The sequence below is a fragment of the Antedon bifida genome, chromosome 1, assembly GCF_963402885.1.
Source record: "Antedon bifida chromosome 1, ecAntBifi1.1, whole genome shotgun sequence".
Lineage (NCBI taxonomy): Eukaryota > Metazoa > Echinodermata > Crinoidea > Comatulida > Antedonidae > Antedon > Antedon bifida.
The window spans coordinates 404810-428969 of NC_136226.1; the positions used below are offsets into that span (position 1 = coordinate 404810).

The following is a 24160-nucleotide window of genomic DNA, read 5'->3' on the forward strand; positions in this document are numbered from 1 at the left end:
CTTCACAAGCCTTAATAGAAATCTTTGGAAGTGGAATTGTTTACTTATCATGACTAAAGTACTCTGGGGTCTGACAAGATTGTAACCCTACGCCTCCACTCAATGGTAGGCCTACTGAAGTTATTTTTCATCAATTACACAAAACCAATAAAACAATTGTAAAGCATATTTAATCTAATAGACTTTTAATAAAAAGTGAAGCATTTAAATGTACCACTATTTTGAAGACATTGAAAAACATGAAAAGCGGCAAATGCCATTAAATCGCATGTATAATATTGAAGACCAACATGATACTAATAAATGTCATCAATTTGATACAATACTAATAAATGATAACGTTTAAAAGGGGGAAACAGTCAAGGCCAACTTAAATTCTTGCTAAATTTTAATGAAAAAAAAACACAAAAATGCATTGTAGCTAAATTTAAACTACGGTATTATGTTATAGCCAAACACTTACTATACAGCAACAAGTAAAGTCCTTAAAGATTTAAAACATCAATAATCTAGTACCATAAATATGCTTACTTTTTTTTAAATGCATTTTCTACACCCAATTATATTTTATTAATTTTTATTGCAATTTATTTTAAAAGCAAAAAAAAAACATAAGGGTATTAGCAACGCAAGTACAGTATAGCAGAAAAAGCGTACAAATAAAGAAAATACTTTATTGTTTAAATCTAATTTATTATATGTATCATTTTTAATAATACCATTTATAATAAAGCTATTTTAATATTTATTAATAATAATTTATTAACTTTAATGATTTAATAATACAATATTAATAAATTCTAGAGACTAGGTTTCCCCAAAATACCAGACGTTGACAACACTAGACTTATTTAAGCAACTTCATTTTAAACAGACTGTGAAGTGAAATGCACCGTCAATATGACACCAGGGTTTAAAGGTGGGATTTACTCTGAAAACCATTTACCCATGGTCCTTATTTTCACTAATGGATGCCATTTTGGGTGAGGTCAAAGGTGACTGGTTTTGGGAGTGCTGAATTTATAAGACATATAATGTTTTTACGGAGAACATGGGATATAGGTGGGTTACATTGGTAGGTTGGGATACAAGATAACATACAGTAGCCCTATCTAACCACAAAGCTGCACCAGTAAAGGAACTAAAAGGAATGGTAATACAAGTCCAGTTGTTAACAAATTTATAATATTTTGTGAATTTGAATTATCTTTAACATTTGTTAATTCATTTCTATCTTCATGAAAAATATTGTATAAATTCAGTAGAATAAATAGTTTTCCTATTGTTTAATCATACAAAAATATACAGAAATATTATATTATTTATTGTCGTATAGCAATTGTTCCAACAATAATTTTGGGAATCTTTTAAAATGAAGAATATATATGTGCTTTATTCAATTCTAATTCTATTTAATAAAACTCTCTTTTTTATTGGACCAAAAATATACAGAAAAATTCTATCTATTCAATGGAACAGCATTAAGTTCAAGTTTAGACAAAAAATAATTATTAAATAAATTATTCTTGTAACTATGAATAAATTCAATTTTTGAGACAGAAAACACAAGAATCTTCAAAAATAATATTTGGAAAGAAAAAATTGCACTAATAATGAAATCATAGTGAATTATCTGCAGAGACAGATTAATACTGAAAAAGACAAAGATTTTATAAAAAATTTACCTGTCATCAAAAACACATTAGGTTTAGGTATGTGCTAGGATACATCTGATCAACAACTAGACAACTGCTTTTTCAGATTTATCTAATTTATTTCTTCAGTTAAAATGTTGTATTATTGAAATATGTTTGTTAACAGGTCACAAGAATGTCAAATACACCAGGGAACATGTAACATCAAAAATATTCATGAAACTACATTAATAATATCTCTATAGGCATTCCAAAATAAATCACATTACAGTTGTTGACGATAACAGCACAAAAAAATTACATCATTTAAAAAATGTCCCACATATCCACTACCTATTAAAATTTTAGACAGACCTAAAGTAGATTTGTTTATATAGTTGAAGCTGAGTTGCGTATTCCACTACAAATTGTAATGGTATAAAAATAGTAGGCCAGTGATTGGTGGTGATTTAAGATAGATGACCTTTGAACTCTGCCCTCATTAGACCACTTCATATTCATTTTTGATAGACCTCATCAAGCAGCAAGCGCACATGACACCAATAAGCTGTGTAAAAAAAAGTTGTATATAATATTAACAGATATTATAGTAAAATCAATAAAAGAAGCTATGAAAGCATGGATTCTAACTGTCCCGATTTCAGTGGTTTTCTTTTTGATGTTGTGTGTCCCACTATCAAGACCAACCCTGAATTGATGATGAAAAATGCAGCAAGCTTTCTGTGACCCTACTAAGTGGTGTGGACTTCTATTTTTTATATTTTTGAATAAGGGCAATGGCATGGTAGAGGTATTCCTGCGTTCATGTTTATCTGCAGGCTCTAATACTCAAAAGTTGATGGATAGTGTAATAACAAATTCTAAAATACCTGGACCAATGCAACACCAATAGCAACTCCGGCAATAATAGCTATGTTGTCGTTGAAATAGTCAAACAGTGCTTTAGAACATCCCTAAAAAACAATATATATATTTAATTAATATTCATAAACAAAACAAAATATTCAATTTATGTTAGTGGGATACTATAACTGTCTATAAATAACATAAATACTACTAAGTAGCCAGGCCTTCACTGATTCTGAAGCCAGAAAACAATATTTGTGGGTAAAACTGTGGAAGTGGTCAAATGACATGATACACGCCCTGTAAAAGAAAGGTGTGAATCATTCACGAGATGTTCAACTAAGAAATCTTTTGTGCTGGTATCAATTACTAAAAGTAGGTCAACAAATATAGTTGTCTTTCTATCAAAAAAAATATATCATAATACAGTATTCACTGTTTGTTTGCTTGTTTATTTATTTTATTTTGAGGCTGATTCCAATATAACTTTGTCAATAACAAAATTTATGAAGTGTTTAAAATTTAGGGTTACAATATTTCTTTGACTGTGTTCATTTTCTATCTAAACATAGTGGCTGGTATTCATGAAAGGGGACTATCTTTAGTCCTGGACTATCCTTAGTCCTGGACTATCTAGTCCTGGACTAAGGATGATCCTGGACTATCTTTGATATGGTATTCATGAAACCTGGACTAACTAGTCCTGGATTAAGCCATAGAAAATTACAGCAGCTAGGTGGTCCATGATGTTTTCTTCTAAACTTGTTCTAAACACGCTAGCATTGCATTCGCGTACTACGCGTCCAGGGTCCAATTTACCCTGCACAAGTTCAACTTGAGGTCAGATTATAGGTTCTGCACACAGTACGTGTACACGTGGGACAGATGCCTGATGAATAAATAGTAACATAAAACAACCAATTTTGCCATTAAACCAGAAGCATAAATGAAATCATTGGAAAACAAAGTATAGTCTTGAATATTTAAAGAAGACTCTTGTGTAATTTTATTTGAATTTCATTTTAATTAATTGAATTGTAAGGCGAACCTCATGAGCGCGCAGCATAGAGGCCTAGCTAGGCTAGGCCGGCGCTACTGCAGTTTCGCACCACACTGTTATATCTTCGATTTCTCACCCAAACTTTCCTTTTTCACACTCACAACATAATATTATGTAACATGTTTATACGATTCGACCACTTACGAAGTAATTTTTTTTTAATAACAATACTTTTCAAAACATTTTAAACGATACTGAACTCGCTGTCAACACGCTGCAAAAATGTTCGCCATCTTATATTTATCACTTAACTGCCAGAATGTATGCTTCATTTTCCCCAAAATATGTAGAAACTATAGAGGGCAGTGTTATAAAATCCGATTACACATATATAATAATAGGCCTATTTAGTTTTGAAAGGCAAGAAATGTTTTCGGCTGTCGAAATAGAGGTTAAATTAATATTTCATTATTCAAATAATATTTAAATATGGTTTATGATTTTTAAAAAACTGAATTGTTTTAAAAAAAAATTAAATATTATATGTATATTTTGATATGTACAGCTGGTTCTTTATAAAAACCACACTCTGCAGTTTAAAAATAAAAACAGAAAATAAAACATACATTGATTTCTGGCAATTTTCTGATTCTAAAATGGCCACAGTTCGATCGAAGTATTCGAGGAAAAGGAGCTGTTTTGAAAGGCATTTTTTATTGTGATAAAGGTAATATAACGGTGGCTAAATCATGGGAACATGTTACATAATGGCAAAATTGTATGATGTGGGTGTGAGAAAAAAAATTAGGTGAGAAATCGAAGATATAACAGTGTGGTGCGAAACTGCAGTAGCGCCGGCTAGGCCTACCTTGTTAGCCTAGCCTATCTCTAGGCCTACCTAGACTAACTACTATCTAGGCCTAGGCTAGTACTAGTAGTATTCCTACCCACTACTCTACCTAGTCCTACACTAGTTTCACTAAAACTATGGCCTATTACCTAGGCTAGTTCCAGTAGTAATAGTATTAAACTACTGTCCTGTCTACCTACTATAACTAGATCTAGGCCTAGCCTAGCCAACTACTCAGGCCTATATTATATAGGATTATAGGCAGACTACTACTACTAGTACTATCTAACGGCCTAGTATTATTTAAGCCTAGTAGTACTACTAGTACTAATTTTGTACTTTTTTATATTTTGTTTAAAAAAATGGATGCATCATTAATTTATTTTATTAATTGATCTGTAAGATTGATTCCTAATGATGATTAAATAAAAAAAAACTAGGCCTAACCTAGCTTTAGTTCCTGTAGCTGCAACCCTTGCCCATCTAGTTCCTACTACTAGAGTAGAGTGCAATAGCCTGCCTTCTACTAGCTACTGGCCAGGCTAGTCTCTCCTGTTAGTAGGCATAACAATAACATAGGCATTATTTAATTGAAGATCTGTGTTCATTAAGATTTACAATGAGATATATTTAAATAGTGCACTACCTTATATATAATTATTTCAAATGTTTTATTTATTTTAATTTAACCTTGTTATAGAGGGTGAACCTAAAAAACAGCATACAGTATGTATGATGACCATTAAAAAGGGGCCCTCATAGTAATACATAAAACAAACAAATAAATATAGCAAAGCAAACAAAAAACAGAAAAAAACCCAGAGAAATAAGAAAAACATGTTCAAAAGAAATATTGATTATAAAAGGTAATTTCACAGGAAATATATAAAAAAAAACAATAATACAATAATTATTAATTTCCAATATTTATTGTAAATTACCTTTTTTTTTATCTACACAGATTTTCAAGTCAGCAAGGCATCAACATTGTTTAAAGACTGATTAAAAAATTAAATACTGTTATTATACTACTATTTTCATTGTTGGAGCTGTGATTGCAAAATTATCACAGAGTATAAACTGCAGAATTGAGAATTGGACATAAATAATTCAAGACATGATGACCATCTTTAAGGAACAAAACTATTTATTTTGATGACAATTGTATATACAGTAATATATATTTCAGTCAGGAATTATTTATCTAAATAAAAGTTGGACAGAATGCTGTGATCTGAACATGAATGTACTACAGTAATATGGTATTTGAATTTATTTACTGTTTTGAATAAAACAATACAGTAATTTAAAAAGTTTCATTTGTTGTTTTTATATGGATTTTCTTATTTTCATTTATTACTACACAAGTACAACTTCCTAAAACGTATACAATTGTTTTGATAGTCCTGTTTCTCTCTGCATGATTATTGCGCTCCGTCCAGATTTGTTAGCAATTGTATCTAAAAAACAAATATTTAAATAATGTTAAATTGCATCCAAACAGCTTTACAACTGAAACACAGTACAGATAATAGCGGTAGACGATAGACAATCTTTAGTCCTGACCAACAAAGACTGTAGGCTTACAAGCCTAGATAATTTGTCACAATACTCCACTTCATTTTTGTTTTCAATAATACCTCTTTAAGCCATTCCCCCTATATATTTTATACAGTGGGTGGATCCAGGATTTTTTATTTCAATCCCCCACCCATCTTGTGTAGTTTGCAGGTTGACATTTTTTTAGACAATTTATTAATACATTTTAAATATTTGTCTTTATTTAAACTATATTATCTAAAAAATATTGAAACTATTACTAGCCTATGCCTATTTACATTTATTATGCCAAATTAAAATTAATTCAACAGGTTGTATGTAAATTGTTTTATTTTTATCTTATTAATACCTTACCTGACCAACAGCAGCATTCCATGTAATTAGGACGGTAGTGGAGGAATATAATATTCACCAAACATTTGTTCAGTTGTCTAAACCAATAGAAAAATAAATAAATGATATTAAAATATATACAGTATCTAATATTTACTACTATTAGCATAGGCCTATTGCATTTATTATGCCAAAATACCTAACACTGCATTCCAGTCTAGGCCTAGACAAGGCATACTAAAGTAATACCAAGGTATGCCTACAATAGGCTAAGACTACTGTTTACTGACTACCTGATGTAGGGCCTTGCAATGCCCATCGACTTAGCCAATGGCAGAGTCTAGAGAGGCCTAGTTAATTAGTAGTAGGCCTAGGCTAGCCTACTAGCTAGTTAGGTACTAGCTAGGCTTACTAGAGTGCGGCCTAGCTAGCTAGACTATATCCATCTATCTTCATTTTTAACAAAAATTATAATAATGTAAAATCTATTACAAATTATGATATATAAAGTGATTTACATCCTTAAAATAAGTTAAATGTGCGCTTAATGAAGAACAAATCATTTTAACACTAGCAGTATAGGGTGGTTGCTAGGCAATATCGCCCTAGGCAAGCGCTGTCAGAATTGAAACTGTGGGCCTAGCTTTTGGGCCTAGATTAAACACACTAAATTAACTTACTAAATATAATTTTTTTACTTTCTAAAGTACTTTATTATATTAAATATACGTTATATTTACTAATTTGATACAAATAAAAATGATTAATAATATTTTGTTTCTTAAATATGGTTTTAAAGTTGTCACACTTGTAACCTACCTTACCTGAGGCCGCCATTTTTTTCGAGCTATTCTTGAGATAGTCCAGGACTAACTTTCTTAAACCTACCCCTTGGGTGGACTATCTTTTGCCGGTTTTAGTCAAGGTTTAGTCCAGGTTTAGTCCAGGACTAAAGATAGTCCCCTTTCATGAATACCATTTCGAAATAGTCCAGGACTAAATCCAGAGATAGTCCAGGACTAAAGTTAGTCCCCTTTCATGAATACCAGCCAGTATCTCTAGTCTGTTTTTATTTTGAATATAAAAACACAAAAAGCACAATAGCTCCGATGTCGGACAATTTTAATCGGCTTCCCTTTTTGTTCTGTAAATTGCAGTCAAAATTAACTCATTTCACTGATTGTTTCCCACCTAAACCCATCACACTCTTTCTCCATATCTTATTATTTTACCTCGTCGTATGCATTTTCTACATCATTTTTACAATTCTCGTCATCGCAACAAGAGTTCGGCACCGAATCATCCAGATACTCAAACCAGTCTGTGTAATTGTAGGTACCACAACACTCAAGCTACAGAATATAAATACATATTATATAATTAGAAAAACAACATAAAATCAAAATATTCATAACAGTGTCCATTTGATTGGTTTATTTTGTATCACATGACCATTTAACATATAAATATTCATAACAGTGTCCATTTGATTGGTTTATTTCGAATCAAATGGTCATTTAACATTTTTTTCCATATTTTTATTGTAATTACAAACATTATTAACTGTGTGCTATTGCTTTTGTACATATACCGTAATGAAAAAAAAAAAAAATTTAAAAAATAACGTAAAATGCAGGGCCCCAATGAAAACCAGTTTTTAACTGTTTGGGCTACCCTGGGTAAATAAATGTAAATAAATTACCTTGTCCATTTGATTGGTTTATTATGTATCAAATGGTCATTTAACATATAAATATTCATTACCATATTTGGAGTAAATATGTGATCGGTAAAACGCCCTCTGGGTTCAAATTGATGATTTGTACTGTACCATGGTGTTACATGCACCAGGGAGATCATCTCCCTGCATGCACATGGTATGTACCATGGTGTTACATGCACATGGTATGTACCATGGTGTTACATGCACTAGGGAGATCATCTACCTGCATGCACATGGTATGTACCATGGTGTTACATGCACATGGTATGTACCATGGTGTTACATGCACCAGGGAGATCATCTCCCTGCATGCACATGGTATGTACCATGGTGTTACATGCACCAGGGAGATCATCTCCCTGCATGCACATGGTATGTATGTACCATGGTGTTACATGCACCAGGGAGATCATCTCCCTGCATGCACATGGTATGTACCATGGTGTTACATGCACATGGTATGTATGACTGGTTACAATAAGCTGCATTTGTCATACACTGGTTCCTTTCAGCTCAGGTGCTATCAATTTCAGGTGGACGCTTTTGACATATTTAGTAGTTACCTAAAAACAATTGAGCAATTCTTACATTTTGTTGCATATCGTCCCAAAGTTTTTTAGTTGCGTCGTCCCCTTCATATTTCTGCATTGTGTTCTCCATATTCTTTTCGATCTGATCTTGTAAAGCGTCACTTTCAACAAATCCAGCAATGCCAAGTCCAATCTCAATGATCAATAAGATGACAAGGATACATGTATACTAAGAAGAGAAATATAACCATAATGACTGCAACTGGTATACTAAGAAGATAAAGACAGTATAACCATATATAACTGGTATACTAAGAAGAAATATAAACAATTAGATGATAAAAAAGAGAGTATATAAAGTTAAAAAGATGGGTAAAAATGTAGAGACCATCTAAGCAATTGATATGGAATAAAATCCATAATATTTTAATTTTATAAACACTATACAGTAACAGAATATTGAGAAGATACTAATGATAATAGTATAAACATATAAAGTCCTGTCTATACTATCAAACTAGTTTGACAAAAAAAGTTTGTGTGCCCAAATACGGTTCTGATACTACATCATCGTGTCCATATAAGGGCATATCACATTTTTTTGTCACAAGTTTGATAGTGTCTATAGAGCTTTAGCTTACAGTAGCAACCATGCAGTAACTTTCTTTCATTGCACCACAACAGCCACAGAAACCAGTAATGAAGATGATGGCACCAACCACAATGATGAATATGGGTACAGTGTTACCCATATCACCGGTAAAATCCACATAATCAGAATAACCTTTCAGTACGACACAACCGCCAATGATTAAGCCAAGTCCACAAAGCTAGAAAAAAAATTACATTTTGTAAAATTTAAAATACTGTACAGTAGCTAATGGGCAGGGAAGACGAGACATTTTTGTAAAAATGTTATGGTTGAAACATCAAAGATAGGCATCAATATGTATGTCCTGATAAGACATCCACACAAAGTCCACAAAGCTAGATAACAAATTTAAAATTGTGTAAAATTTAAAATATCTAATGATTTAATTACACAGCAAAGAAGAGAAGTTTTTATGAAAATGTTATGGTTGTAACATCAAAGACAGTATGCAGTGTGTTCTGACAGACATGTATACATTTAAGCTACTAATAACAAAATGAATATGTCAACTGTCATTCTAACATCAGGCTATTGTATATCACAGCATTATAATAAAAGAGCCAAAGAACGCTCCAGGCTCATACATTTCAAGTTTTTCAAAATATTTTTTAACGGTAAATTTGCATTCATTTGTATTGTATGAATACATATATTAGATACATTGATCACTTTTCCTTCATAAGAGATATTTATAAAGACTATTATGTGGGACGTGGAAGATCCTAAAATAAGGACTGACTGTCCAGGTCTGCTGTATAATATTAAATCAATTTCATAAGCATTTTGTTATTTTTTATTCGGGCAAACAAATTCAGATTACAGAAGCAAACAAGTATTCAATGAACCAAAAAAAAGTTGTGTAAATTGGACTAAATCCAAAATTGTGTGTAAGCTAAAGTCTGTTGATTGTGCTTAGGACATCATCTATACTGGTAGATTGCCTTGGTCAAAACGACCGACCTGAACCCAATAGACACTGGTAGGTCATAATTCAAGTTAACTCAATAAATGTCAAAATAAAATATTATCTTTATTACCAATAATGGCAGAAAAATAAAAAGGTTTAATTACAAAATGTAACATATTGGACCAGACTGCATAATTAGTAACAGCTGCATTGACAAGGATTATAAACAATAACTTAATAAGTTGATTAAATTAATGTTTGATACAAATCAACATCAAACTCACACAGTATGTTAATTTTAAAATGCATATCAATTCTGTCAATTCTTTTATTTATTTAATAAATTTAATAATATCCTTTCATTTGGGTCAACCAGCTCAGCTACAGTGATTATGTTCACTTAGGTTGACCCTGGTCTCTCCAATTTCATTTTTTGTTGTTATGTATATACTGAAATAGACCGAATAAATAATGAAATGAAAATGAAATTTCATAGTACTGTAATACAATGGTAGAAATAGGCCTAAGTTCACAATGGACTAAATACAACAATATGTTTGGTGTACTTGAATTGAAATTAACAAAATGGAATGGATGCTTCGACCACTTTCATCACACCAAGTGCACTTATAATATCCTTCTTGTAAACAGCCAGAAATTAATGAATTCCTAGTGCCTATAGTAAACATACAGTGTATACAATGTAACCTTACTGTATGTACACTTAATGTAAAAAACAAAAGAGCTTAAGGTGGCCCTGAGCCCACATGGTGTACAAAATACTTCATTTGGTATATATAAGAAAAAAGAAATTGTACCGCCCGGTGATACACTGACAATGAAATAATGTGAAATGGTAAAGATTATGGGCGGCCATTAGGGCCAAAATAGACAAACGTTGCCGTACGAACAATTCCGCTCCCGTAAGGCAAACTAATGGCGTTAAAGACATAATTCCTCGAGTGACAAACAAATATTGCCGTACGGACACACAAACACATTGCCATATGAACAAATTGCCGTATGGTTAAATTGGCGTAAGGACAAACATTGGCGTAAGGACAAAAATTGGCGTAAGGACAAAAATTGCCGAAAGGACAAAATTGCCGAAAGGACAAAAATTGGCGTAAGGACAAATTGGCGTACAGTCTAACTAAATATAAACGTTGAGGGCAGCATAGTATTTTAAAACCACGTGACTGAAACCCTCTGTGTCCAGTCGATCGAATATTAAAAACACAATCATGGAAGGCTTGGGTCAAGCTAGCCAACAATAGGCCAGCCGACAATAAGCCAGTCCACTTTTATTTTTTCCAGCCAACAATAACTATGAAACGCCGTGAAATGAAACGACGCGGTCCTACTCTAACTTATACTGAACGACTAAGGAGGTACCCTAGTATAATCCCACCAAGTAACTCCCAGGAGGAACTCACAAATACAGTATCAAATTTCACTATAATATTAAAAATCGTAATTGAGTTACTCAGATTTAAAAGATGAGGGCTGAGTAAACGGGACCAGTGGTCATACTCTAACTTTTACTGGACGACTAAAGAGGTACCCTAGTATAATCCCACCAAGTAACTCCCAGGAGCAATCCGCCGTTTTCTCACAAATACAGTATCAAATTTCACTATAATATTAAAAATCGTAATTGAGTTACTCAGATTTAAAAGATGAGGGCTGAGTAAACGGGACCAGTGGTCATACTCTAACTTTTACTGGACGACTAAAGAGGTACCCTAGTATAATCACACCAAGTGACTCCCAGGAGCAATCCGCCGTTTTCTCACAAATATTTAATTTCTAATACCATAAAAACCATAAGTAACACTGAAAATGTAAAAAATACACAAACGACGTTTCATAGTTATTGTTGGCTGGCTTATTGTCGGCTGGCTTATTGTTGGCTAGCTTGACCCAAGCCTTCCATGATTGTGTTTTTAATATTCCCCAGCAGGATCGACTGGACACAGAGTGGTTTCAGTCACGTGGTTTTAAAATACTATGCTGCCCTCAACGTTTATATTTAGTTAGACTGTACGCCAATTTGTCCTTTCGGCAATTTTGTCCTTTCGGCAATTTTTTGTCCTTACGCCAATTTTTGTCCTTACACCAATGTTTGTCCTTACGCCAATTTAACCATACGGCAATTTGTTCATATGGCAGTGTGTTTGTGTGTCCGTACGGCAATTATTTGTTTGTCACTCGAGGAATTATGTCTTTAACGCCATTAGTTTGCCTTACGGGAGCGGAATTGTTCGTACGGCAACGTTTGTCTATTTTGGCCCTAATGGCCGCCCATAAAAGATGAGTGTATATCTGTGAGAATGAGAAAATGCTTTCCCAACCGAGATAATTTATAGCTCCCTAGTTTATCATACTAGCAGTCTGTAAACCTCTTTAGCATTTTAATTTAATACCTTATTTACTTTTGGATACCAGTAGTCCTATTAGTGTTATTCTAAGTATATAGTATCAGCGATAAAGCATTGTATGTAATGAACACACCCCCTAAGAGCAACCAAACATTGATTTTACAAATACAATTAATTAGCCTACATGTAATTTAAACGTAACAGCTGTGTTTTTTAATTATTCACATTTCATAGAACTATTTGTTTTCATGCAACTCCATTATCAATTTCGTCAACACGTATGTTGTTACAATGTATTATCACTGAATATAAGCTATAATGCAAATACGTAGTACTTAATCACATTTTTGTATCTTCTAGGGAACAAAAATATGTATGACAGATGAAATATATACAGTTATATACAAATATTTGGGATTTTTCATCTTTAAAAATAAACAATTGTATTTTTACAATAAAAACTAAATACAATTGAAATACACAAGTAACAAGTCGATTTATTTGATCCAGAAAGAAAAAATATCATAACATTAACGCACACAATGTAGGATCAGGGAGACTTTCATTAAGGTCAAAGGCCGCATGCATGAAAGCCATCCAAAAATTAAATAATATACTGTATACATATTGTAGACAGTGATATTGAAATGTTGACCTTTCCATAAATAAATATACATTTTTTTCAACTTAACAAAAATGGTGATACAGAATTTCATCTGTAGAATATTGATTATTATAATAAAGTATGTTTGATATCAAAATATTAAAATAGAATAGAATCACATAATCATCAGTCAAGCGTGACCATCTCATCTCACTTTAACACTTGCTATCCACTGTTATTGTATGCAGAATCTAATTAATGCAAACTGCCTTAAAGGTATTCTCTTGCTACAGTTGGCAAATTTGTAAATTAGTAAATTAATTATTTTTCTTTATACAAACTAAACTCTGCCAGCTTTCTGTATGATTACAAATTAATTTTAAATTAGGATGATGAAAATTAGCTAATGAATTATTCATTAAGCTGTTTGCCAGCTTTCTCAACTACATTATGACTGCAAAAACAATTTTAATTTGCATTATGTATTGCATTCACCTTTGTATTACAATAAAAAAAAAGTAAAGTTGTTAAACTGTATCTAAAATTTAATATACTGATGGTATAACACTTTAACTGTACTAATGTATTATCTGAAATATTATTTAAAAAATGGTAGAATATAGCACTGCAAATTACATTTATTACTTAAAATACATGGTATAGAACTATACTATAACACTAATACCTATACAGTATGCTTTACTTAAAACACATGGTAATACTGTCTGTAGCACTCTATACTATAGCACTTTAGCAAATACCTACAGTATGCTGTACTTAAAATACATGGTATAGCACTTAACTACACTCTAATCTACAGTAATTAATTAGGCGATGATACATTATGTTCAATGCTGATAAAGAATAATGTATAATATATGTATATTATTATTACATCCATATGGAATGTTTAGATTGAGCAAACAGATGATTGTTCGCTGTCAGCAAAATAATACCAAAACAACACACCTAAATAAACCTCAACAGATGAGCTACACAAAAAATAGTCCTTTTATTGATGCATTGTAAAGTTCCTCATATTCAAAATCATGTAAAAAATATGTATATATTGTATAGACATACAGTACAACCTCTAGTAAGGGGAAGCCTTCAGGGCCTAACAAATTATCCCCTTAAAGGGGATACTTCCAGGACCCAACAAAGTGTCCCTTTAATGTGGATGTATAGGGAGGGGGTGGGCCATAGTGTTATAAAACAGTATTATTTTTTTGTTTCACAGTTTCCCCTAGAACGGTCCATGAATGGTGTCCCATAGGAGGGTTCTACTGTACATGAATTCATTGCACCAATAAAAAACAAAATGATTTAATAGTACTGATCACTGCTGGCCAGTCAGGATGCATACTGTACATGAATTCATTGCACCAATAAAAAACAAAATGATTTAATAGTACTGATCACTGCTGGCCAGTCAGGATGCATACTGATACTACTTTTTACAAGGTGTGTCAGTATTACACTCCAAGCACTAAATAAAAGGATTACTAGATTAGAATAGAATAGGTTTAGAAATGATTTACAGTATGTTAGTACTCCATTGTAAAGTATGTCTCTAGGTACATTATTGTTTTATAAAGACACCAGCAGTAAGCATAGTTCTGACACAAGTGTTGCAAAAACTACAGTATGCTATTTTTAGTCATCATCAAGGGGGGCCAATATGTAAATTTGGAATAAACAATTTAGATATTTTTTTATATAATTTTCAAAAATAAGAGAGACAATAAACTAGGTATAAAAAGTTTACATAGTACAGACTTTATGTTAATCACTAAATACAAAACAAAACTGAAACCTTAATGTACTATTGTACTAGTGTTTCTATTCCTTATAAACAATATCTTTCAATATCATTAATTATAATAGATATTATCTGCACCATAAACAAGCACAACTATGTTGTATTTTATTTATTATACGGATAACTGTATAAATATCTGTGCAAATTTCAAATTGTAAAAATGTTACAAGTCTGAATGTCAAGGTTTTAAAATCTTGTCAAATGATTTACCACTTGACATACTGCTGTAATAGGATGAAATTCATTTAAATTATGATGATGAAACCACAGTGTTGTTAGGCTATGGACTACTGAATGAAGGAACAGTGAATAGGATAATGTTGTAGTGGTATACTCAGTAGAGAATAAAGCTAACTGTATATATCATTGCAGTAAATACCGTATTTTATGATAACATGTTTACATGCTCTAAATGACGTCTCTTTACTGAACTAACTGACATTTTATCTAAACTCAAAGTCTATTATTTATCTAATCTTGACAACATTGCAAATGTGTTTCTCTGAATTTATTTTACAAAAATAATAAATTGGAAAGAATAACATGAATGAATTCTCCATTCCTTGAATGCATTCATTATGTGTTATAAAGTAAACGTTTTTTTCTGCTTTCATCGTAAATCGAATGTCGGAGGCTCATTAAAAATAAATTGTGATGTTTGAAATTTGGCCGCAGTCTGTGAATCAGCCCAATATTCACTAATGTTTGCAAAATTCCAAAAAGCAGATCATGCAATTAGTATCCCAGATTGTAAGGATAAATGAATAAAGCATATCATGTGACTTGAAATCAACCAATCAAATGGCAACACTTCAATATACAGTAATGTTGCTACACAAAACCAAGTATATAGAATGTACAGAACACATATTGAGAATTTGACGTTTCAATCTATTTGATAATAATCTGAAATTATTCAGTGGATATACTGGTAATGGTATAGAATTTACAATTAAGAAAGATGCAGTAATTGTGCATAGGATACATTACACTGCAATTTCAAACCATGTATTATCTGACTTGAATAATGATAAATGAATAGTATGTATGCGTAATGTTTGTAAATTGCCTGATATTATTTCACACAGACTATTAAATAAATTGAGAAAGATTAGAGAATTATTTTTGCAGGCAGATTGGTAATATGACCCTCATTGACATTCATACTGGTCATGTGATTATGAAACGTACCAGGATGTAGTAATAATATTACTATGTCATGTCACCTGATGACAACATTGCAACACTACCAATATTGTTCAAAACAGGTTGCTTGCTGGGAGGAACATTTCTACCCCAAACTGAGGATGATAGCTGAACAGGGTTGAATTGATTTTTATTGAGTATTTGGTACTCAAAAGCAACCTTTTGATCACACCTAATAAACAGGACAATTTTGTGTGTTTATTTAGGTAAAATACACCATAGAAAGTAATTAGGTTGTATAGGACACGTAGACAAGTAGTAATTTGAATCTCAATAGAAGTTCACTTCATAATGTAGACACAATAAACACTGATAATACACACTGTAGGTTTAACCTTTAACAACAAAGTACAGTATAGTCCAAAACACAAGTGGTTATAAAAATATGGATCAGATAGTATAGTTCGAAACATGTACAGTTTTTATGCATTTGGTCTATTTTATTATCAATGCAAGCATAACTATATGTCAATGGTGGAGGGTGGATCCAGGATTATAAAACAGGGGAGCACTAACGTACTAATATAAAAGTCTGTTAAATATAGATACAAAAAAGTAGTTCATAATTTCATTATAGCTGTCAAACAGTGCCATAGTTATGAGAATTAAAGTGATGCAGTTGTCGCAAAAAAGGGGAATAATCGCCTATGTGGGCCACAAAAAGTGGTCAGGTTGAAACCTTACAATTATACTGAGGCTATGGCCCTGTAAATAAAGATTATTTTAGCGACAGTAACAAAAACAATTCATTATTAGACATTGTATTGTACAACATGATGATTTAAAATTTATTGACTTTCTAATATATTGTGCTAAATTAAAATACATTAAATTAATAAATATCAAATTTAACCTAAAATTGCACTAATTATAATGTGAATATTGTGGTGGATAAATCATTTAAAATGTAAAATAGGAGTTCATATTTACACAAAATCAAGGAGTTGTTAATTAATATACTTAAATAACAACTAACTTTTATTATTCTATAAATAATCATCATCATCTCCTGCTCATATTGACATTTTGGGACTCGTATGTCATCCATGAATCTAACACTAGCTAGTCGGCCTAGCCTCAAACAGGCAGACTTAATACGTACTTATAATCACAAATTACTTTCTACTCACCCAGAATATTACATTGAAAAAGAATAACATAAACTTCACTAATTTCATTCCTCCTTCTGCCATTTTATATGTTTTTGTTCTGTATTTCTTTGGGAATAATTGCACAAATTCTAAAAGGAAACTTTCCGTTTTATTCAGTCGGTGGTCGATGATCTTATGACGAGATTGAGAAAAAACACCCCTATAGAGGGCGGAAATTCAGTGACTAAGATCCACTTGATTTTAATTGATTAATAGCGATGACGGCAAACTTGTTAAAAACAACAAATTAAATATAATTTTGATCATTAAAAGGAAATAAAAATCGTATTATTTGTAACCTATTTTAAATACATCGTATTTGTCATTATTAGAAGAGTATCGGAAATAAAACATGTGTCCAAACAAAACAAATCAATAGGCTAATCAATATCTAATAATAATATACTTTGCGGATTAGTGCTGTCATTTAAAGGTATTCAATCGGCATTCTGTTTATTCGAAAGTAAAATGTATAATTACAACTAGTTTCTGTTATCCAACATTATATGAACAATTTTCCATGATAATAGTGAAGTCAAGCTACAATATTGAGCCGGCCTCTATGAACTATAGCCGCCTAACGTGTTCTTGCAAACACGTCCTCCGATTTATGGGCCCATATACTGTATTGTTAAAAGGCTCTAATGTTCAATTTATAGTCACTATAAAAGTTAACAACCATCCTATTATTCTACTATACATCTCAACTGAAAAAAAATAGAATATTACGGAACTACAATTAACATTACAGCATAGTATTTCTTAGTTAATTACCGGTACATGACTAACATTGAAGGATATTATATAATTGAAATATTCGCGCTCTAACAACACGGAATTTATTTGGTATGCTGTCATATGATAAATAAATAGTGACTATACTTTAAATGTTAATGTCCAAATTTACAATGCTCACATGATTTCAACGTGAAGTAGACACAACGTTCCGACAAATCAACTATTGTTGAATATTACGTCATATCTAAATATAACTTTTTTTAAACGATTTCCGCCCTTCTCGGACTTATCTTCGTATATATTAATTAAAAGACGATTATTCCGATATTTTGTTATTATCGATGTATCTCTGGAGCAATATTATTAACAATCAATTATGTGTTTTAACACCAACTTCGGCTGGAACGAATCGCAATGTTCTGTCACAGTTCATAAATATTGCTACACGCGTGACTGACAGTACACCGTAATTGAAATGACGTAATAACCACATATCAGTCATCCAGGTACCAGATCACGCAAACCAATATTACTTTCTAGATCGTAAATGAACTGAAATTATAGGGCCGTGAATGTTTATTTATTTATTTATTGTACATCCAACAGTGTAAACACAAATTACAGGATGAAATATACATATATATATATATAAGAACTATGTAACAATTAGAATCATATTTAAACATTAATAATGTCTCCATCTGCGTTGCATAATACTGCTTGGTGGTTCCCCGGGTGATTCCCATTAGAGACGCAACGCAAGGACGTAAGCGAATTGACCAATCAAAAGCGATGGATTAGTCTAACTGTCACTCGTGTTGGTAAATTCGCTTGCGTTGTGGCTTACGAGAAACAACCTTTACAAACCAGACCTCTCGCGGGGACCAAGGTTCGAAAGTTTCTGTTTATCACCAGTTGTGTCTCGCACCTCTCATACGGACAATGTGACGTAAGAGGAGAGTATAAGCAATGATTGTACAGTATATTATATTGACCATCTCAATTAAGTCGATACAATCCAAAAATTCATCTTTTGAAAAAATTGACTCTTTGAAGAAAACATTACTGACAATATGTTGCTAAGCCTCAAAGCTCCAAAATAATATCATAATTTGTCGCACTTCACTGTCTCCAATATTGGCCAGGAGTATTCAAGATTCGAAGAGCAATTTTATAATAGTAGAGAGAGTGGGAGGACATAGATGTAACATTTTACAAACAAATTACGTTATCAAAGTCAAATTCAAACATGACAAAGTGATCTTGTAATTAATATTTTCCATACAGTACTTACATATCAACCAACGCCATTGCCATGTACTCCATACAGTACTTACATATCAACCAACGCCATTGCCATGTACTCCATACAGTACTTACATATCAACCAACGCCATTGCCATGTACTCCATACAGTACTTACATATCAACCAACGCCATTGCCATGTACTCCATACAGTACTTACATATCAACCAACGCCATTGCCATGTACTCCATACAGTACTTACATATCAACCAACGCCATTGCCATGTACTCCATACAGTACTTACATATCAACCAACGCCATTGCCATGTACTCCTCCATTTCTAATTATGCATTTAATATTTTAAAATTGTGTTTAAAAATAAATATTTGATATAACATTTTAAAATAAAAAATACCCATTATTTCTTTTACAGAACCAAATTCTAAAACGTTTTTGCAATTGGAAGTGTATTATACTTCAAAGATACACCCATGTGTATCAGATTATTCTGAAGCATCTCGATATCTTTGTCTAGTTTGTTCAACCCCTCCTGAAAAATATACTCATCTTGTGAAGTAACCGATGACACTGTACTCTCAGTTATGCTACTTAAGTCCGTCAACTTAAAAGTGTTTATTGGTGAGGTCGAAGAAACAACCATTTTATCATGATGTGAATCAGTAAATGACACATAGGCTGGTATGTTGTGCTGATGATCTTGTCCTTTATGTGCATGATGGTCTGATGTTGTATCCATAGGAAGTTCATACCCCTCATGTGATAAACCATTCATATGTTCATCATCTTTGTCTTCTTCAGCATGCATGCCATTGTTGTCTAAATCATCATGCAACAATTTGTCTCTATATAACATTTCGTCTTGTGAATCATAAGGACTTTCTAAAACCCAATCTTTTACATCGTGCGAGGGATTGACCATGAGGTCAAGAGGTGCAGCTGATTCAAGTGAAGTCATTTGAGGTATTTTAAAGTTTGCCATTTCTCTAATATCATCTGAAACAGATTCTCCTTGTGTCTGGTTAGTTAAACTATGTCTGGTTCCAAGTTGTTCTTTTGAGTTAGAATCAAATGTCCTGAATTTCTGTAGTGGTTTTTGTAAGCGATCCGATGAAGATGTGACCTCTGACATCTTTGGAACAGGATGTTGTACAGGACGATCCTTTAGATCTCTTAGAAGTGATGATATTGTGTACTGCAAATTTCTGTTTAACGAATAAGATAATATAACCTAAAATTATTAGCTAATAAAAATAAAAAAGACAGTTTGAGTGCTCTTAAGCTCTGTTTACATTATCAAACCAGTTTGGCAAAAAAAGTTTGATGTGCCCATATATGGTAGTGATATGATGTCATATCACATTTTTTTATTCACATAAAGTTTGATAGTGTTGGCAGGGCTTTATATCCAAATATGTATCCAAAACAAATTTGCCCATTATATGGCTGGTGGGTATGACTTACTCGTTGATTTCTTTTATTCGTTTAATTTCTCCATCTCTCTGATTTATACACAAATCTTTAATGTTACATTCCTTCTTTTTTGCTTCCAGTTTAAGTTGTATTGACTTGATGTCCAGTTTATTTTGACTAAGTTGTTTATGTAATGTATCACACTCTTTCTGCAAGGAATCAGTTTTTGCCTGAATAAAGAATATGTATTATCAAAGTTATCAGGGGGCCTCTGTGTTATGCCACTGGGGTAACACCACACTCACTGTGCAGAAGTAGAAGCAAGTGCTTCTAGAACGTTTTAGTTATCACATTTACAACATTGATATCTCAAACACAAACGGTTTCTTACCATATTTTCTCCACTAGATACAACCATTTCAGTTTTTGTTTCTTCATTTTCTATTTTCAGTTTATCTATGACTTTTGCAGCATCTTTAAGTTTGATTTGTAGAACTTCTATGAATGCCTTTGAACTCAATACTAGATTTATTAGGAAATAAGTACAATTTTTATCAAATGTTTGAATGCAACAACAAATTAATACTGTGCATTTTTAGTTAATTTAAATTCATAAGTAAAAATACTGTAGTTGCTATAAGATTTATAACATGAAATTAGGAACCAAATTACTTGAGTACCGAAATGTTGTGATCTATCCATGAACTTCTAGAATTAAGTACATACTTACATTCCAAATTTGGATTATCTTGATTCTTCAATTGACTGTCTACTTCTCGAATTCTCTGATTTGCAATTCGTAACTTCCTCCGCAGATGACAATTTTCAGTGCGTAGAGGCTGAAGAGCAAGCTCAACCTCTGTGGATATTGAAGGTGCGACGTTTGTAGAATGAGGAATTGTGTTTAACGTTTGATCCATCTCACTCAACAATCGCTGAGTTTCAACATCACCTAGGAGAAAGATAAGATTTTGCAATGGCACATAAGAATACACAGACCTATAGTGTAAGTATTGCTATTATATATTTGATGCAGGGAAACCTAATTAAAGGATCTTTTACACCTTTACACGGCTAATCGAACATCATTTTCGTTTTCACGACACTCCACATGGCTATGCGCAAATCAATATGCGCATAGCCGTGTGAACATTTTATTCGACGTGCCGGAACGGGTGTGAAAGACCCTTAAGTCTAGATTCTTGCACTGGTTTGACTCCATTACTACATAAATAGTTAGGTACCAAATTGAGAATTAACACAAATATAGAAACCTTACCATTATCTTGCAGCAATCCATGAAGTTCATTCAAAAGATATTTAGCTGTTCTGATTTGATTTCCACAATGCTTTGCCGCAGTTGGAGGGGGAACGCTACACCTATTCCTGGACAAGTGTTGATCCCCATCATTTGTAGGCGTCAAATTCCCTTCATCATCTGTACCACTTTCTTCCACAGTATCGTCTTCTTGTTTATAGTTTGACCTAATTGACTGTTGAGTGTTTGGTTTGATCAAATCTTTGTCTTGGTTGTTAGACGTTTTCTTAGATTCTGTTACTGGTGGGTTTAAAACAGTGCATGGGATAACCTCCTTTTTCTGCTTTAGCTTAGGATGCTTTTGTTGCTGTTTTCCTTGATGTTTGTCCGATTTTTGCATTTTTCCTTGATGCTTGTCCGATTTTTGCATTTTTTCTTGATGTTTGTCCGATTTTTGCATTTTTCCTTGATGCTTGTCCGATTTTTGCATTTTTTCTTGATGTTTGTTCGATAATTGCTGTTTTTCTTTATGTCTGTTCTGTTTCTTTCCTTGTTGTTTCTCATGAACCTCTTGTATATTACTCTGTGTTCCTTGTACTTTATGCATCTTCTCTTGGGTTAAGTTTTCATGCTTAGGTTTCTTAGTAGGAGTGGAAGTCACAAGACGGCGGTGAAATGCAGTAACATCCTTCGAACTAACTTTATCTGTTGATCTTTGTTGTTTACTTTTGTTCTTAGAGACGCCAGGTTGTTGACTGATCACATTGTTTTGATTGGATTTGTACTGAGAAAAAGATATTTCACCTAAAAATAAAACATAATACTTTATCAAATAAATACATCTTAATGAATGGCACTATTTTGTTTTTAATGTTTAAACTACTATGCAATCATTTATTGGATCTAAGACTGTAACCGAAACTAGACTTTGACAGTTCTAAAATTGGACATTGACGAATCTAAAACTGGACTTTGACCAACGTTACCTTCAAGAATGTTGGCAAGAAGAGCAGCACATCGGTCAAGTCCTTTGGTTGTCATGGAAACTTGATCCTCAGAGTCTGTTGAATATAATGAATACCCTGGAGTAGTTTCTTGAACATTTCTTGATAAAAGAAAACATGTGAGTACAGTAGTTATTAAAATTGGTTATACAGTATTGAAATATTTTAAGCATAAACATATATTGGACACTTTTTGGGAGCAAACGTCACAACGCGTACGTACATAATTTGCGTAGGTGTTGTGACGTCTGCTCCCAAACACCCTTCCCATCATGCATTGTTTAATGACGTTCCTCGCGAAATCAAGTTATTTGCAATAAACCTTATGGTGGGCCAAAGAAATTAACTTACCTTCTGTTTTGAGGAAGTCTAACAGCTAAGCCTCTTGAGATCAAAGATTCTTTACTCGACTATAATAATATAAAATTAATAGTAAATATTTTTTATGAGAAATGTATATGAAATGTATCATGCATACATAAATTATTTTAAAAAATGAATGATTAAATTCACCTTTGAGCCAGATGATTTCCTTGATGTTTTCTTCATCTTGCTAACTGAACTTTGATGGTATTGACTTCAACCAGATAGAATACAATGAGTACATTCTCTACTACTTGCTTGAAAGTGTCTTTCTTCTTCATTCATTCATTCTGTTTAAAAAAGACTGCATTTGATAATTATTAATTGTTTGTATATAATTCCTATTCTTTGCTTTACAATAATGCTTGAATGTGAAAGACAACAACCAATACAATTTGTTTCTGTAAAATGTAATTATTTTATTCGGGTGGTGGGAGGAAACGACCTAACCAAACTAGGATAGGCCTACATCCCTAATAAAACCGTACGTAGCCCACAAAACAACAAACAGGGCCAGGCCTAGCTTCTAATTAATATCTAAACTAATAATTTTAATCTTCCATCTCTTGTACAGCAGTTGGAACATAAGATATATGTCGAATTATCCATGTATATTAAAAAAAGAACATTAAACATGTATGAAAACACATAATTTTACCATAATATTATTATGATTTTGTCGGCGATAATTCTGTATTCCAATTTGAGGTATATTCAGAGCGTCATGGGTCATTTCGATCTGACGACTGCACTGCTGGAGCATTCTCTACTTCTCTAAGGAGCGCCATTTATGCCTTTATTAACTTCAATAATATAAATAGTACTACGGTAACTGCTCAAGTGGACCCAATTTAGCACCAGGGTAGCACAGTGATATAAAATAGAAATAAGTCACTA

At 32.4% G+C, this 24160-nt stretch overlaps 2 protein-coding genes across 2 annotated transcripts; both read right to left on the reverse strand.

Annotated features, from left to right (window-relative positions):
• Window positions 1-168: 168 nt before the first annotated feature.
• LOC144836263 (CD63 antigen-like) lies at window positions 169-17363 on the reverse strand. Its single transcript, XM_078691520.1, has 6 exons — window positions 17200-17363; window positions 9139-9327; window positions 8556-8726; window positions 7477-7596; window positions 2525-2608; window positions 169-2202 (listed from the first exon to the last, which is right to left on the reverse strand). Exons 1-6 carry the CDS (start codon window positions 17260-17262, stop codon window positions 2137-2139), a joined length of 693 nt encoding a protein of 230 aa, XP_078547646.1. The 5' UTR covers window positions 17263-17363; the 3' UTR covers window positions 169-2136.
• A 1193-nt stretch (window positions 17364-18556) lies between these two features.
• Window positions 18557-23980, reverse strand: LOC144836205 (uncharacterized). The gene is made up of 9 exons (XM_078691451.1): window positions 23922-23980; window positions 23414-23553; window positions 23252-23310; window positions 22883-23001; window positions 21918-22700; window positions 21369-21590; window positions 21030-21160; window positions 20690-20868; window positions 18557-20430 (listed from the first exon to the last, which is right to left on the reverse strand). The coding sequence occupies exons 2-9, from the start codon at window positions 23447-23449 to the stop codon at window positions 19650-19652; spliced, it is 2310 nt and encodes a 769-aa protein (XP_078547577.1). The 5' UTR covers window positions 23450-23553; window positions 23922-23980; the 3' UTR covers window positions 18557-19649.
• Window positions 23981-24160: the final 180 nt, after the last annotated feature.

Bases quoted from the DNA above. Each gene is read 5' to 3' on its own strand.
- LOC144836205 (XM_078691451.1), bottom strand. From the start codon at position 23,449: ATGAAGAAAACATCAAGGAAATCATCTGGCTCAAAG. The intron at 23,311-23,413 runs GTGAATTTAATC...ATATTATTATAG, and splicing joins GGAAATCATCTGGCTCAAAG to TCGAGTAAAGAATCTTTGAT. The intron at 21,161-21,368 runs GTAAGTATGTAC...TAATAAATCTAG, and splicing joins AGATAATCCAAATTTGGAAT to TATTGAGTTCAAAGGCATTC.
- LOC144836263 (XM_078691520.1), bottom strand. From the start codon at position 17,262: ATGGCAGAAGGAGGAATGAAATTAGTGAAGTTTATGTTATTCTTTTTC. The intron at 8,727-9,138 runs GTAAGCTAAAGC...TTCTCTTCTTAG, and splicing joins GTTACTGCATGGTTGCTACT to TATACATGTATCCTTGTCAT. The intron at 2,203-2,524 runs GTATTTTAGAAT...TTTTTTACACAG, and splicing joins TTGGTGTTGCATTGGTCCAG to CTTATTGGTGTCATGTGCGC.